General features: G+C 40.8%; 1 protein-coding gene across 1 annotated transcript; it reads left to right on the top strand.

Annotated features, from left to right (window-relative positions):
* The first annotated feature begins 2,053 nt into the window (after window positions 1-2,053).
* c7b (complement component 7b) lies at window positions 2,054-11,616 on the top strand. Its single transcript, XM_058064663.1, has 18 exons — window positions 2,054-2,254; window positions 2,385-2,428; window positions 2,508-2,583; window positions 3,949-4,090; window positions 4,160-4,304; window positions 4,535-4,673; window positions 6,113-6,241; window positions 6,331-6,574; window positions 7,661-7,774; window positions 7,847-8,013; window positions 8,108-8,336; window positions 9,243-9,414; window positions 9,500-9,587; window positions 10,471-10,603; window positions 10,665-10,856; window positions 10,962-11,055; window positions 11,135-11,316; window positions 11,430-11,616. The coding sequence occupies exons 1-18, from the start codon at window positions 2,249-2,251 to the stop codon at window positions 11,600-11,602; spliced, it is 2,469 nt and encodes an 822-aa protein (XP_057920646.1). The 5' UTR covers window positions 2,054-2,248; the 3' UTR covers window positions 11,603-11,616.
* Window positions 11,617-16,455: the final 4,839 nt, after the last annotated feature.

The raw sequence follows: 16,455 nt of genomic DNA, 5'->3' as shown, positions 1-16,455 counted from the left end.
CTTCTTTTTGGCCCCCTGCTGATATTGTAAGTGTACAACCTTACAAAGAATAACATTTTATGGTGGGTTGATTGTATATACTGTCAAAACCCCCACTGAGGTTGGATGGAAAGTATTATGCATATGTATTATACATTTTAGTATAGGTACAGGATAGTACAAAGTATAGGTGGTTTTACATGTTTTAAAAGATCCTGAGGGTTATAGAACAAAAAAGTAAAGTGGTTGCCCCCCCCCCCCCAAAAAAAAAAAATTATGAAAGAATGTGATCTACTGTATTTGGCTGTACATCAAGACACAAGACGATCCGTGCAGTCCAATAACCATCTGACGACATGAAGGGTTTCATTCATTCATTCATTTTATACCGCTTTTCCTCACAAGGGTCGCGGGGGGCACTTGAGCCCATCCCAGCTGTCCTTGGGCGAGAGGCGGGGTACACCCTGGACTGGTCGCCAGCCAATCCCAGGGCACATATAGACAAACAACCATTCACACTCACATTCATACCTATGGACAATTTGGAGTCGCCAATTAACCTAGCATGTTTTTGGAATGTGGGAGGAAACCGGAGTACCCGGAGAGTACCCATGCAAACATGCAAACTCCACACAGAGATGGCCGAGGGTGGAATTGAACCCTAAGCTGTGAGGTCTGTGCACTAACCACTAGACCGCGGTGCCGCCCATGAAGGGTTTTTAAAACAAAAACATCTTCAAAGTCCAAGGTTGTCGCCTTCAATGCTATAAATTGACTCATTCGTGGCATGATGCCGTTGACTGCACGAACAATACTGGCCTTTTTTGTGCTTTTATATAGTCCTCCAAAACCAATCATCAATTGATACAGCCACTCACTCAGTATTGTCCAATGTGTATTTGCACTTTCTGAGACCAACCCATGAGCAATGAAACGTGACATGACAACTCATCATTATCTCAACTACCCGAGCACTAAGCCAACAATTAATATAAAGCAGGGGTCTCAAACACGCGGCCCGGAGGCCAAATGTGGCCCGCAGGACACTAGTTTGAGGCCCCCACCTTGATATGAAAGTTTGATACGGATGCTGTATGGTATCATGTACCCAGAAAAAATGATTACGTTTGATTAATGTTCATGTTAAAGGTTAAATAACTGTTAATAGTTATCCTCCCTATCCGTGTGGAAGTGGTAAGTTTTTGGCTATTTAAGTTTAAAGGAAATAACTTGAAGGCTACCGTTTAGGTTGCTAGCTCTCTAGTTTGCGAGTTAGCATGTGTCTCAAGACCCTGCAGTTGCGCAATATGTTGTAAATAAAAAAAGTATAAATGTGACTATAGTCGTGTTTTGCCATGTCTACGGGGCTCTAATAATGCTTTGTTAATTTTAATCTGAAAAAATAATTTGTCTACCCACCAACTATATGTGGTTTATTTACAATAGTTTTTATTATTTGCCGTTTTATTATTATTATTATATTTATTTATTTATTACTGATTGATTGATTTTCTTTATTCTTGGTTTGTTTATTTATTTTTCATCTTATTTTGTGTAGAAAAATAAAGTAAGATATTTGGGAACAGTGGAATGTTTTATCAGAGCTTCTGAAAATCGGAACCAAAGCACTGAAAAAGTTTGTATATTTTTCTGTTTTTAATAAATGCGTTTTGGTTTTTTTTGGAAAAACCTGATGCGGCCCAGCCTTGCCCAGATCCTAGCTCCAGTGGCCCCCAGGTAAATTGAGTTTGAGACCCCTGCAAATGTTGATTTTTACTACTCTCATAGTCCACTTATAAAAAAGTGCAGTGACACAACATCAACATATGTGCTTGATTTATTGCTGTAGTACTTTTTTGTTTTCCTGTAGATAACACCATCAAATCAGGTCCTATTTAAAAAAAACAAACTATATAAAGCAGAAAAAACTAACCCAAGCGAATGGTTTGTGTCTGCAACTTGACAAATTTGGATGTGCTGACCTTTGTCTTGTTCAGCACATTCTCCCGGGCCGATGCCCCCCTTTATTCAGAATAAACAATGATTACACAACTATATGGAACACTCTGACAGAAAGCAGAATGTGTCTCATTATTGCACAGGCTGTGATGTTTACCAGAGATTGAAGTGAAGCCTTGGAGAAGAACACAGTTTGATTCTGTGGAAATGATCGATGAGACGTTTCCTATTTGGGGGAAATTCCAGAATTTGGAGTTCTGTTGAGTAATCTCTTATATGACACTGACAAGGTGGTCAAGGCAAGGACACCATGAAGGTAAATGTTAATTAGTCAGATTTGTTGTACTATTAAATACCATACTACATATAATATATCTTGTGTTTCAATTTGAAGTTAAATCAAGAGCATTTCTGCACTGTCATAAATTATTATTGTATGTTTACAGTTGGCTCCTTTGACTTTGCTGCTCGTGTTTCTTTTTCCCGTTTGGTAAGTGCTAACGTACCGCCAAGTTTTGGTCGTGGAATCTACATAATGATATGATTTGTAATTACTTTGTGTACTTTAGCTGTCTGCGGCCAATAAACTGCAGATGGGGGTCTTACAGAGATTGGTCCGAGTGCGATGGTTGCACCAGAACAAAGGTAACATACACATACGGTAACGTGCATACTATAAAACTGGAGACTTTGTTTTTATTAGTTTTATTACAGCATTGGACAGGATTGACAGTGATTAGAACTTGGTTTCACGCCAAGAATCCATACACATGAAGGTCAGACATGGCATCCCACAGGGTTTCGTGCTAGGACCTGTACTCATTCATTCATTCATTCATTTTCTACCGCTTTTTCCTCATGAGGGTCACGGGGGTGTTGGAGCCTATCCCAGCTGTCTTCAGACGAGAGGCGGGGTACACCCTGGACTGGTCGCCAGCCACAGGGCACATATAGACAAACAACCATTCACACTCACATTCATACCTATGGACAATTTGGAGTCGCTAATTAACCTAGCATGTTTTTGGAATGTGGGAGGAAAACCGGAGTACCTGGAAAAAACCCACGCATGCACGGGGAGAACATGCAAACTCCACACAGAGATGGCCGAGGGTGGAATCGAACCCTGGTCTCCTAGCTGTGAGGTCTGCGCGCTAACCACTCGACCTGCCGTGCCGCCCGCTTTCTAAACATAAACAATAATATTTCAACAAGTTTAGTAATCAAATGTTGTATAAATATTTTGGCCTAAATTTATCATTTTCACGCATAATAATTGGCTGAATGAACTAAAATACTGTACAAATGTAAGGCATTCTAAAGATGCCTTCAAAGACATGTTGTGACATGTAGTGTTCTTCACTGGTCACTATGTATCAGTAATGTTACATTAACAAGACAATAGCCACTGTGGGAAGTACTAGACAGCAACTGTGAGTAATAAGAACTAAATTCACCCAACACCAACATGCGTGTGTCTATATTATGTCTTATTTATGTCTTATTTTCTCTTATGTCTACTATATTGGGTAATGTGTAGAGGGCTCTTGGGTATTTAGAAGGTCATAAACAGGTTTACAATATATACAAATATCTATGTAATGGAGCATGCTTTAATTACAGGGCTGCATGGTGTTTAGCGTGCATGGCCACACAGTTAGGGGACCCGAGTTCGATTCCACCCTTCTACCCATCTCTGTGTGGAGTTTGCATGTTCTACCCATAATATATACAGCACGCCCAGGACCTGTACTGTTTGCCCTTTATACTGTATGTCCCCCTTAGAAAACACTCCATTAACTTCCACTTCTACGATACACAGATGACACACAAGTGTACTTATCAATGAAACCTAACCAAACTAATCAGTATCAACCGCTGGATGACCTCTAACTTATTAAAACGTTCAAGTAATAAGTATCAACGCCAGTATCGGTATTGGCTTTACTGCCCCTGTAATGAATTGAACGCTTGTTTAATTAAATGGCCTTCATTTTGCTTCATTATCAGGTGCGCACACGGCATGTTGAGGTGTATGCCCAGTTTGGGGGTGTGCCATGTTCAGGAGAAAGCACAGAAACTCACCCCTGCGTCCCACAGAAGGGGTGTCCTCTGGAATCAGGCTGTGGAGAAAGGTTCCGATGCACATCAGGTGCATAGAATTTAATACATTTAATAAATGTTGCCATTGTATGATTAACCTAAAATACCCCCAATACAGGTCAATGCATAAGCCAGTCTCTGGTGTGCAATGGTGACCAAGACTGTGAAGATGGTCTCGATGAGAGGGGGTGTAATGAAGATAATAGTCAGTTTGTCTGTGATCTTGATAAAACACCCCCAAACTCTGACTTGACTGGCAGAGGGTGAGTACTGTTTTTTTTTATTCAGGTGGTCCTCGTGCTACGTGTTATTATTTTGTATTTGTTTTGTGAAAAAAAAGCTATGTTTGCTTATGTGAAGACTAATGTTATTATTAACCGTAACCCTTGGAAATACACTACTTGGATATTGTTGTTTACTTTAAGTCAACAATTCTTTCTTGATTATTTTTTAGTTATTGTATAACCATATTTTTTGTGTTTGGTATTCCCAGGTATGATGTGCTTACAGGGAAATTAAGGGCAGGTGTGATCAACACTCTGAGTTTCGGAGGGCAGTGCAGAAAGGTGTTCAGTGGTGACCATAAAATTTATTATCGACTGCCGCAGAATGTCCTAAGGTACAACTTTGAGGTAAGTCAAACAAGTTAAAAATACACACACGAAATTACTACATTATTTAGCATAATGTTCTACATAGTCATATATTTAACCATATTATGTTTTATTGTGGGCTGCACGGCTGTCGAGTGGTTAACACGCAGACCTCACAACTAGGAGACCAGGGTTCAATTCCACTTTCGGCCATCTGTATGTGGAGTTTGCATGTTCTCCCCGTGCATGCGTGGGTTTTCTCCGGGTACTCCGGTTTCCTCCCACATTCCAAAAACATGCTAGGTTAATTGGCCACTCCAAATTGTCCATAGGTATGAATGTGAGTGTGAATGGTTGTTTGTCTATATGTGCCCTGTGATTGGCTGGCGGCCAGTCCAGGATGGACCCCGCCTCTCGCCCGAAGACAGCTGGAATAGGCTCCAGCGGTAGAAAATGAATGAATGAATCTTTTATTGTAGATTGTTTTTCGTTTTTATATACTTTTCTCCCCGTGTGTATGGGTTTTCTCCGGGTACTCCGGTTTCTGCCCAAATTCCATTCATTCATTCATTTTCTACCGCTTTTTCCTCACGGTGCTGGAGCCTATCCCAGCTGTCTTTGGACGAGAGGCGGGGTACACCCTGGACTGATCGCCAGCCAATCACAGGGCACATATAGACAAACAACCATTCACACTCACATTCATACCTATGGACAATTTGGAGTCGCCAATTAACCTAGCATGTGGGAATGTGGGAGGAAACCGGAGTACCCGGAGAAAACCCACGCATGCACGGGGAGAACATGCAAACTCCACACAGAGATGGCCGAGGGTGGAATTGAACCCTCGTCTCCTAGCTGTGAGGTCTGCGCGCTAACCACTCGACCGCCATGCCGTCTCCTCCCACCTTCCAAGGTTAATTTGTTACAACAGGTAACCAGTAATTGAACAAACAAATGACACTAAATACTGTTTACACTGGAACAGAGCATTTCTGTGACTGCCAATCATGTTGCCCTGATATGAGGTTGTGCAGAAAGTTGTGCAAAGCAAGAAATTCATGCATTGAGTGAAATTTGTATTAAATCCCCTGCCAACAGAGGAGAATTCGACCAAATTAGTCCTGTCCCTTCAGCAGGAAGACTAAGCTAATACGGAGTCCAAGGCTGGTTCAATCATTAACAGGAAATCACCCTCATACTGAAGTAGTCTTAGAGATGTCAGGATGATCCTGTAAAATGTGAGGCATCAGCCCAAGGTTCAGAATTCTGTTAATAATTGGGTCCACGGTCACCAAGAGAACCATTAGTAAAACATTTAATTTATCCTTTAGTGCTCACAAGGACACACAGTATATACAGAGATGGCGTACAAATGACATAATTCCACATATATCTATGTTTTTCTGGTGGATGATAATATTACAAAACAATAATACAGAATTTGTAGCAATATATTGCTTTGTCTTGTCCTGAAGGTGAAAGTGGACAACGAGGAGATTGACGAATCTTATGAAAGTTCCTGGTCCTACATGCAGCACATCCAGGCCAATGCTTTAATGGGACATGACCGTCGTACCTTTCACAAAGAGCTCACTGAAACAAAGGTGCAGTAACACTGTAGATGTAATCTACTTGGCAAACAAGTCAAACAAAATGATTCGATTCCTCTTCATTATCAAACAATATCCTCCAGAATCATCGACTCATCATCCTGAAGAATAAAGTGGAGTTGGCTCAGTTCCAAAACTCGGCCCCCCAGTATCTGCCTCTGGCTGAAGAATTCTGGAAGGCTTTAATCTCGCTTCCGTTCACATACGACTACGCTGCCTACCGTCGACTGCTGCAGATGTACGGCACACACTACCTCTCTGAGGGCTCACTTGGAGGCGAATACCAAGGCTTGTTGGAGTTGGACAGTCAGGCTTTTACAACGTCTGGTAAGTAACTTCAAATGCACCCTAACTACTCTTAAATATTGCTCCGTAATGGAAGGGGTGGGACTAACAAGAGTGGTTGCAATTCACAATTAAAAAGGAGAGAAGAGGATAAACTTTAAGTCTCTGACATGATTAATCACCATTTGCAACTATGTCCGAAGTATGGCCATTGGGCTGTCAAATGTTTACCATTTTAGTGTAATTAATCAATTTGAAATTAATCATGATTAATCGCCATTTGAAACTATATCTGAAATATGGCCATATGGCTGTCAAATCTTTACCATTTTAGTGTAATTAATCACAGTCTCAAATTAATTAGTCATGATTAATCACCATTTGCAACTGTCTGAAGTATGACCATAGGGCTGTCAAATGTTTACAATTTTTAGTGTAATTAATCAGTTTCAAATTAATCATGATTAATCACCATTTGCAACTATGTCCGAAGTATGGCCATTGGGCTGTCAAATGTTTACCATTTTAGTGTAATTAATCAATTTGAAATGAGTCATGATTAATCACCATTTGAAACTATGTCTGAAATATAGCCATAGGGCTGTCAAATCTTTACCATTTTAGTGTAATTAATCACAGTCTCAAATTAATTAGTCATGATTAATCACCATTTGCAACTATGTCTGAAGTGTGGCCATAGGGCTGTCAAATCTTTACAATTTCTGTGTATTTAATCACAGTACCAAAGTTTAAGTCTCTCTATTCTTTCAATTCTACCCAGGGCCTTCAGATTTAGGCGTGCTGGCTCGATGTTACTTAAACACTGTTAGCAATGGGACCGTTTCTTTAACCAATCAGATTTCAGATTCTCCTCAGGTTCTCCTCACAGGTGCACAGTAATGTCAACATTTTTCCATCTTCTGATTGTTTGATGTCTAAAAGCTGACACCTAATATTCAGACTTACCAATGTACTTGAACACCCCATCATATATATAGCATAGCGCTTAACTGAATCTGTTCCGACACAACCAAAGGAGACAGACATGGCATTCTTTATTGTTCTGTGTGTGTCATAGGACTTAATAATTGTTGAGGAAAAGGACTAATGTGTTCTTTCTTTGTAAAGAGGCAACAAATATCGACTACCAGAGGTGCTGGAAAAAGGTTAAACGACGCTTGTTCAGGAAAAAGGTCAAAATAATTTGTGAAAAATTCTCCAAATCTTTCTCATTTGACGATGGTGAGTAAAGTTGTTTTGGTGTTAAGATGTGTATCGTCGCACGGTTGTTATGATGTGTTTTCTTCCCCGCAGAAAATCGTGCAACCAAGATGCCCATCAAGGTGAACACCTTCGGAGGAGATCCATCATTTTCAGATGTCCTGAAAGTTCTAGACTTAGAAAATCCAGAAGTAAATGGAGAGGCTTATGACAACTGGGCCTCCTCTGTTAAAGATTTCCCTGATGTCATAGACCAGAAGGTATGACTGCTAGCACAAACAAAGCAACAGCTTTAGTGTAATAGCTAATAATACATCTCATTAATAATGCATTAATGTTATTGTGTACTTCCAGCTACGTCCTCTGTACGAGCTAGTAAAGGAGGTCCAGTGTGCAGGTCTGAAGAAGCACCACCTGAAAAGGGCCACTGAAGAGTACCTGGCTGAGGAGCATCCTTGCCATTGCAGACCCTGCCAGAATAACGGCCAGCCGCTCCTGACAGGCTCACAGTGCCGATGCGTCTGTCGGCCAGGAACCTCCGGAGGAGCATGTGAGCATGGAACTGCGATTGGAGAACAACCAGGTAAATGATGGTTACAAATGTTCTTTGTCTCAGTTTGTCACCGAGCGATTTGATGGCTGGGAAGAGGGCTCGCTCCGTTCATGCCGTTGCTCTATTGAACAAACGAAGCAAGGTGCTGAAACAAAATGCACAGAGTGAACCCTGCCATGCCTGACATTGAGGTATTATTGAGACAATCAGTGAACAAATGAAACAGTTACTGATTGTAAAGGTAAACTGTATCATGGAAAGCAGGAAGTGAACAAATGTAACAGTTACTGATTGTAAAAGTAAACTGTATTATGGAAAGCAGGAAGTGAACAAATGAAACAGTTACTGATTGTAAAAGTAAACTGTATTATGGAAAGCAGGAAGTGACAAATGTAACAGCTACTGATTGTAAAAGTAAACTGTATTAGGGAAAGCAGGAAGCGAACAAATGTAACAGTTACTGATTGTAAAGGTAACTGTATTAGAGAAAGCGGGAAGTGAACAAATGTAACAGTTACTGATTGTAAAAGTAAACTGTATTGTGGAAAGCAGGAAGTGAACAAATGTAACAGTTACTGACTGTAAAAGTAAACTGTATTATGGAAAGCAGGAAGTGAACAAATGTAACAGTTACTGATTGTAAAAGTAAACTGTATTATGGAAAGCAGTAAGTGAACAAATGTAACAGTTACTGATTGTAAAAGTAAACTGTATTATGGAAAGCAGGAAGTGAACAAATGCAACAGTTACTGATTGTAAAAGTACCAGATGGAGGGGTAGGATTTAATAAGCTTTGCTTCTTCCTACTCCTTTTGGACATGTGGAACTGTGAACTGATTATGTGATGCATTCAATTGTAATCTGATGCATGTTCAAATGAAATAAAACCATTACCATTACCATATTGTAATTCATATTACAAAAATATTTTCACAGGGGTGATCCATGGTAGCTGGAGCTGCTGGTCAGCCTGGAGTTCCTGTTCTGAGGGACAAAAGTCAAGATCCCGTAGCTGCACCAACCCCAGTCCAAGCGGAGGTGGTCAGCACTGCTCTGGCCTAAGCAACGAGCAATCACCCTGTGAGGATGCAGATATAGAATATTTACAGTAAGGACACACATTCTCATTCCAAAAATAAAAATAGTCCAATGAGGATGTGAATTTGTGTTTTCCGTCTGTACCTGCGTACCAGGATGATGGAGCCTCAATGTTTCAGTCTGTCTGTGACTCCACCAAAGATCTGTGGCCCTCCTCCAAACCTCAGAAATGGTTTCATCCAGGTGACATAACTAATTTGAAATGACCGTATGACAAAGACTATTAAAGAGGTGCCTCTGCTTTCCATAATACAGTTTAAGTTTTTTGTTTTTTTAATAATGTACCCCGTACCAAAGTAGGAGGTGATATGAGCATCCAATGACATAATGTGTACCATAGTAAGTGTCAATATAGTGATATATATAGCACATCATGACTGGTTCAAGACTCTTCATCCTTGTATTTAGCAAACATCAACTGCTTGTATTGTTTCTTGAATTGGCTCATCGTTGTGCATTGTTTGAGGTCCTTACTCAATCCATTCCATAGTTTGATTCCACATACTGAAATGCTATGGCTAGCATAACGTAGTCCTAGCATAGAAGTGTTTCAAATGTACTTCTTACCTGAGATCATATTTCTCCTCTCTTGTAGAGAAGTATTGGATGACATTTTTAGGTAATTGGTTGTTTTTAGCCTTGTGCATTATTTTAGCTGTTTGAAGATGAACTATATCAGCAAGTTGAAGTATTTGTGATTATAGAAATAAGGAGTTAGTATGTTATCTGTAGGCGGCATTACGAATTATCCTTACTGACCTTTTTTGCAGTACATTTAGCGAGTGAAGATTGCTTTTATAGTTATTAGCCCATATTTCCACACAATAAGTAAGATATGGTAGAATAGAGCAATAAAGAGTGTGGAGTGATTTCTGATTGAGAACAAATTTTGCTTTGTTCAATACTGAAATATTTCTGGCCACCTTATGTTGTATATTTGTAATATGAGGTTTTCAGCTCATTGTGATCCCCAGAAATTTGTTTTCGTTCACCCTTTCAATGTCCACACCGTACATAGTACATCTATGTTGTGAAGTGCAACTACTGATGTTGTGTTTTTTTTCAGGATCCCAGAGATTTTTATTTGGTAGGAAACAAAGTACAATACTCTTGCATAGATGGTTATTACCTCAGTGGAAACTCTTTGGCTGAATGCACTGATGGTCAGAATTGGAAGACAGGAGCAATGGTTTGTAAAAGTAAGTATACCCTTCTAAAAATCGAAATCCTTGGCCGTTAATCAGCGACTTCTTTTCACAGGTTCAACTTGTAACATTCCTCAGCTCAACAGTGACGTTATAGCCACTCCTACTAAAGTCGCGTACCAGATTGGAGACACAGTGTCCCTGTCCTGTCCATCCGGACTGATGATGACAGGTGACATATCAGACGTCATATGTAGTCCCAGTCTGCAGTGGTCGCCTTCTCCATCCACCGCTCACTGTAGTAAAGGTGTAGTAAACGCTCATAGTTTTTATAGTGTTAAAATATGTGTTATGTGTTATTGTGGGAGCAAAATACCAAAATTATTAACCTTGAAATTGTCCTTCCTGTTAGGTCTGATGGCTCCTACTCCTCCTGTGCAACTGAAGTGTAAACTGTGGGAGAATGTAGGAAAAACTTGTGTGTGTAAAATGCCAATTCAGTGCCCGTGAGTATGATTTATTTTTATTTTTTGGATTTAACATGTGTCAAAAATCGTTTTCCTGATTTCCCCATATGTATTGAAGGGCTTCCCTAGAGTTGTGTGCCAGATTTAGCACGATCCCATCTCGTGTGGTTGGCGTTTGCCAGTTAGGAGCTCTACGGTGTTTGGGCCGCAAATTCACACTGGTCAACGATAGTGAGTGTAAGTGGCCAGAAGAGACGTCTACTTCTTGTGAGCACTGCAAACCCGGAACAAAGTGTCACGGTGAGTCTGCTGGGATCGTTTCTAACAGTGGGCATCACGTGGGCATCACGGTGGGACAGTGATTACTGATTTAATAATAATAATCATTTGTCTTCTTTTTTTTCAATAATCAGCTGGAAGTTGTGTGTGCCAGAATGTATCAGAATGTCCAGAAGACTCCACCCCACTTTGTGTGAACTCTGGCATTGGCAGTGTAGCCACAACAATGACGGAATGCCAAGTGGGGTCCAGGAGGTGTGCTGGGGAGCGGTTATCTGTGATCAGCATTGATGCTTGTCCACAATAAAGATGGTTGCTTTATTTCTTCTTAAAGTTCATTATATCTGCACAACAACAAAACTGTCATCACAAACAACTGAAAATCAGCCAGTTATATACGTATGTTCATCAACATCATCACCTAAAATATACGCAGCACAGTGGGGTCGTGCATTGATTCCTAACCGCTGTGCCACACACAAGATTATTACACATAAGTAGATTATTATATAGGTTCCTTAATTGGTTTGAAAATGATTTATAAGAAGGGCTGTCAAATATTTACTATTTGTAGTGTAATTAATCAGTTTCACATGAATTAATCATGATTAATCACCATGTGCAACTTCTATGTCCAAAGTATGGCCATTGGACTTTCAAATGTTTACCATTTTCGTGTAATTAATCAATTTGAAATTAATCATGATTAATCACCATTTGAAACTATATCTGAAATATCGCCATAGGGCTGTCAAATCTTGACCATTTTAGTGTAATTAATCACAGTCTCAAATTAATTAGTCATGACTAATCACCAACTGTCTGAAGTATGACCATAGTGCTGTCAAATGTTTTAAATTTTTAGTGTAATTAATCAGTTTCAAATTAATCATGATTAATCACCATTTGCAACTATGTCCGAAGTATGGCCATTGGGCTGTCAAATGTTGACCATTTTAGTGTAATTAATCAATATGGTCAGACACGCCCCCCTTTTTCTTTTTCTTCTTCCATATCCGGCTACAATTTTACCCACAGCTCCTCCTGCAGGCCACAGCGTTCACTGCACCCTGCTACTGCTTGCTCTACTTTTCAGCCTTTTCTTTCACCTACAAACAAGATCCCATCCCACTGGTCATACCGCCCGACTGGACTCCGCTATTACAACAATAAACATGCAAATTTAATAAATCTCCGCCCACTCTCCCGCAGCCAAGATCAAATGATGAACTCTTATAATCTCAAATTATCCCTCCTAAATGTCCGCTCTCTCAACAACAAGGCTCTCATTCTAAATGAATACATCACTGACAATAAACTGGACTTCCTCTGTTTGACAGAAACCTGGCACAAACCTTTGGACTATTTCTCCCTAAACCAAGCAACACCTCCTGGATTTACTTACCTTGAAAACGCCCGTCCCGACGGACGTGGCGGTGGCACAGCAGTCATATATAAAAAGGACATCAAAGTCACTCCAATATCCCTCCAAAATGTTCACTCCTTCGAATTCACTGCCTTCAAACTGTCCGGTCCATCCCCCCTTGTCACTGCTGTCATCTATCGCCCCCCAAAACCAAACTCTTCTTTCCTATCAGATTTTACGGACCTCATCACCCAATTAAATGCAATCTCATCATCCATCCTTCTGCTCGGTGATTTCAACCTTCATATTGACAATTCCAACTCCAAACCTGCGACAGAATTCCTTGATCTTCTCAGCTGTTTCTCCATCACTCAACAAGTTAACTTCCCCACCCACACCAGAGGACACATCCTGGATCTTGTCTGCACTACTGGTATCAATATTCACAACCTCACTAGCCATAACCTGCACATATCAGACCATCTGGCCATCACATTTGATTTACACACATCTCCTAGTGTCTCAAAAATCAAACGTCAAATAACCTTCAGGAATCTCAAATCCATCAACCCTCATGCCCTTACCTCACTTCTAACCACAAAATTTGCTATCTCCCCTCCCCCGCTGTCTGAGGACCCCTCTGAACTTGTCTCCTACTACAACAATACCCTTTCCTCCTGTCTTGATGAACTGGCCCCTAAAAAAACCAAACTGGTCTCCTTCTCCCACACTGCCCCCTGGTACACCCCTCAGCTCCATAATATGAAGACCCGTAAACGCCAGCTTGAGAGACTGTACAAGAAATCTGGCCTAACTGTTCATCTTCAAGCTTACACAGATTTTCTACAGCAATATAAAGATGCCTTAAACACTGCCCGCTCACGATACTACTCCAATCTGATTATATCTAGTTCCAACAATCCTAAATCCCTCTTTTCAACAATCAACACACTGCTAAAGCCAAATGACAACTCCTCCTCATCCTTCACCACCACCAAATGCAACAACTTCTTAACCTACTTCCAGTCCAAAATTACCAAAATATACAGCTCCCTAAACCCCCCCTCGACTCACTCGCTTCCTCCTGACCCTCCACTATCTGGCTCCACCCAACGACTCTCCAAATTTACACCTATCTCACCCGTGCAACTCACTAAAATACTAACCGGTATGAAGACTCCAACATGCTCCCTGGATCCTATCCCTTCTTCATTCATCAAACCCTGCCTCCACATCATCTCCCCGCTGATCACAAGTATCATTAACTCCTCCCTTATCACTGGATCCGTCCCACAGTCTCTCAAGCTGGCGGCAATCACCCCCACACTCAAAAAGTCTGGTCTCGATCCCAATAACCTCTCCAATTTCCGTCCCATATCCAACCTCCCCTTTCTGTCCAAAATCCTTGAACGTGTCATAGCTGCTCAACTTCAATCTCACCTCAACTCCAACAGCCTGTTTGAATCCTTCCAGTCCGGTTTCCGTCCCAAACACAGCACTGAAACAGCTCTTCTTAAAATCACCAATGATCTTCTTCTCTCCTCCGATTCCGGCCATCTTACCATCCTCATCCTCCTAGACCTCACCGCAGCCTTTGACACCATTAGCCACTCTATCCTCCTGTCCCGCCTCAAAACCAGCCTCAATATCACCGATTCTGCTCTGTCTTGGCTCCAATCATACCTCACCAACCGTCAACAGTTTGTGCACATAAATAGCTGCTCCTCCTCCATAGCCCCTTTACCTCAAGGTGTTCCCCAAGGTTCGGTGCTTGGTCCTCTTCTCTTCATCCTCTACATCCTTCCACTTGGCAATATCATCCGTCGACATGGCCTCAATTTCCACAGCTACGCTGATGATATTCAACTATACATTTCTACCACCTCCATCAACTCCAACATCTACTCCACCCTCACCAACTGCTTAGCTGATATCAAAACTTGGATGGAACAAAATTTTCTCAAACTTAATAGTGACAAAACAGATATTATCATCATCGGTCCCAAAAACACCACGGCGCCCACCCATAATTTCCATCTTCAATTTGACAGCGCCACCCTCACTCCATCCCCGCTCATCCGCAACCTTGGTATCCTCCTAGACCCCACCCTTTCATTTGAACCCCACATCAAACAGTTAACCCGGACTGCATTCTTTCATCTTAAGAACATAGCCCGACTCCGTCCATCACTTACATTCTCTGCCGCTGAATCCCTAATCCATGCATTCATCACCTCCAGAATCGACTACTGCAACAGCATTCTCTACGGTACACCATCCAAAACCCTCAACAAACTACAATATATTCAGAACTCCGCTGCCCGCCTCCTCACCTCCACCCGCTCCCGTGAACACATTACCCCTGTCCTCCAAAACCTCCACTGGCTTCCCGTCCCCCAACGCATTCACTTCAAAATTCTTCTCATCACCTACAAAACCCTCCACGATCTGACCCCCCCATATCTCACAGACCTCCTCCATCCACATAATCCCCCGCGTCCCCTTCGCTCCTCAGACTCCAACCTCCTGGCACTCCCCTGTAAGACCAAGCTCCGAACCTGGGGAGACAGAGCCTTCTCCATCGCTGCCCCCACTCTCTGGAACTCTTTGCCCCATTCACTCCGTGCTTGCCCTGACCTTCCCACCTTCAAAAAACAACTCAAAACCCACCTCTTTAAATCTGTTTTTAATGTCTAACCTTCTATATCTGACTGCTGTGCCCCGCCCCCGCTTTTTTAACTGTGTACTAACCAATGAATGTTGTATTTTGGTGTGTCTTTTATTCTGTTTACTTGCTCTATTCAACTTCATTCTTTTGTAAAGTGTCTTTGAGTATCTTGAAAAGCGCTATACAAATAAAATGTATTATTATTATTTATTATTAATATGAAATGAATCATGATTAATCACCATTTGAAACTATGTCTGAAATATGGCCATAGGGCTGTCAATCTTTACCATTTTAGTGTAATTAATCACAGTCTCAAATTAATTAGTCATGATTAATCACCATTTGCAACTGTCTGAAGTATGACCATAGGCCTGTTAGATGTTTACGATTTTTAGTGTAATTAATCAGTTTCAAATTAATCATGGTTAATCACCATTTGCAACTATGTCTAATGTGTGACCATAGGGCTGTCAAATGTTTTTGTGTATTTAATCTCAGTTCCAAATCAATTAATCATGATTAATCGCCATTTGCAACCATCTGAAATATGGCCATAGGGCTGGCAATTTTTCCCCATTTTTAGTGCAATTAATCAGGTTTAAATTTATTAATCATGATTAATCACCATTTGCAACTATGAAGTATGGCCATTTACCATTTTATATATTTCTATGTATCAAATAGTGTTAAGCAAGGCTTTTCCTGCTAGCCTAACCATTAAAAGAAGCACTGGCTTGCATTTTATACTTAAATTGTAATTTGAGCTCCATTAAATGAAATTAAATTATTCCTAACACTCTTTAGCTTCATTTGTGTATGTGAATGTTAGATTTTTTTTTTTCACCAATCAAATTTCAGCTTCTATGTGTTGCCATATAAAAGTAATTTCTCAGTTCCTTTAGAATCAGGAGTGTTGGCCCCTGTCATAAACACACTATTAGCAATGGGACTGTTTTTTTTAGCCAGACTTCTGATTCACTTCTCAGGGCCAGCTTGTAGGCCCCCCAGTACTGATTGGTTGATCAGAGAAAAATATATCATGTAATTTAAGTTACATTTACGTTTTGAGTGTATTTTCTGGGATTTACGAGCACACTTCTATACTGATAAGAATATCCACATA

This window comes from Doryrhamphus excisus, chromosome 2 (assembly GCF_030265055.1).
Source record: "Doryrhamphus excisus isolate RoL2022-K1 chromosome 2, RoL_Dexc_1.0, whole genome shotgun sequence".
Taxonomy (NCBI): Eukaryota; Metazoa; Chordata; class Actinopteri; order Syngnathiformes; family Syngnathidae; genus Doryrhamphus; species Doryrhamphus excisus.
Note: the sequence above shows the minus strand (reverse complement) of the source record. Positions and strands in the feature narration are given on the sequence as shown.

What these genes read in the sequence shown, in the direction of transcription:
- c7b (XM_058064663.1), top strand. An exon ending in CTGATGTCATAGACCAGAAG is followed by an intron (nt 8,014 to 8,107) that starts GTATGACTGCTA and finishes GTGTACTTCCAG; the next exon opens with CTACGTCCTCTGTACGAGCT. An exon ending in TCAGAAATGGTTTCATCCAG is followed by an intron (nt 9,588 to 10,470) that starts GTGACATAACTA and finishes GTTTTTTTTCAG; the next exon opens with GATCCCAGAGATTTTTATTT.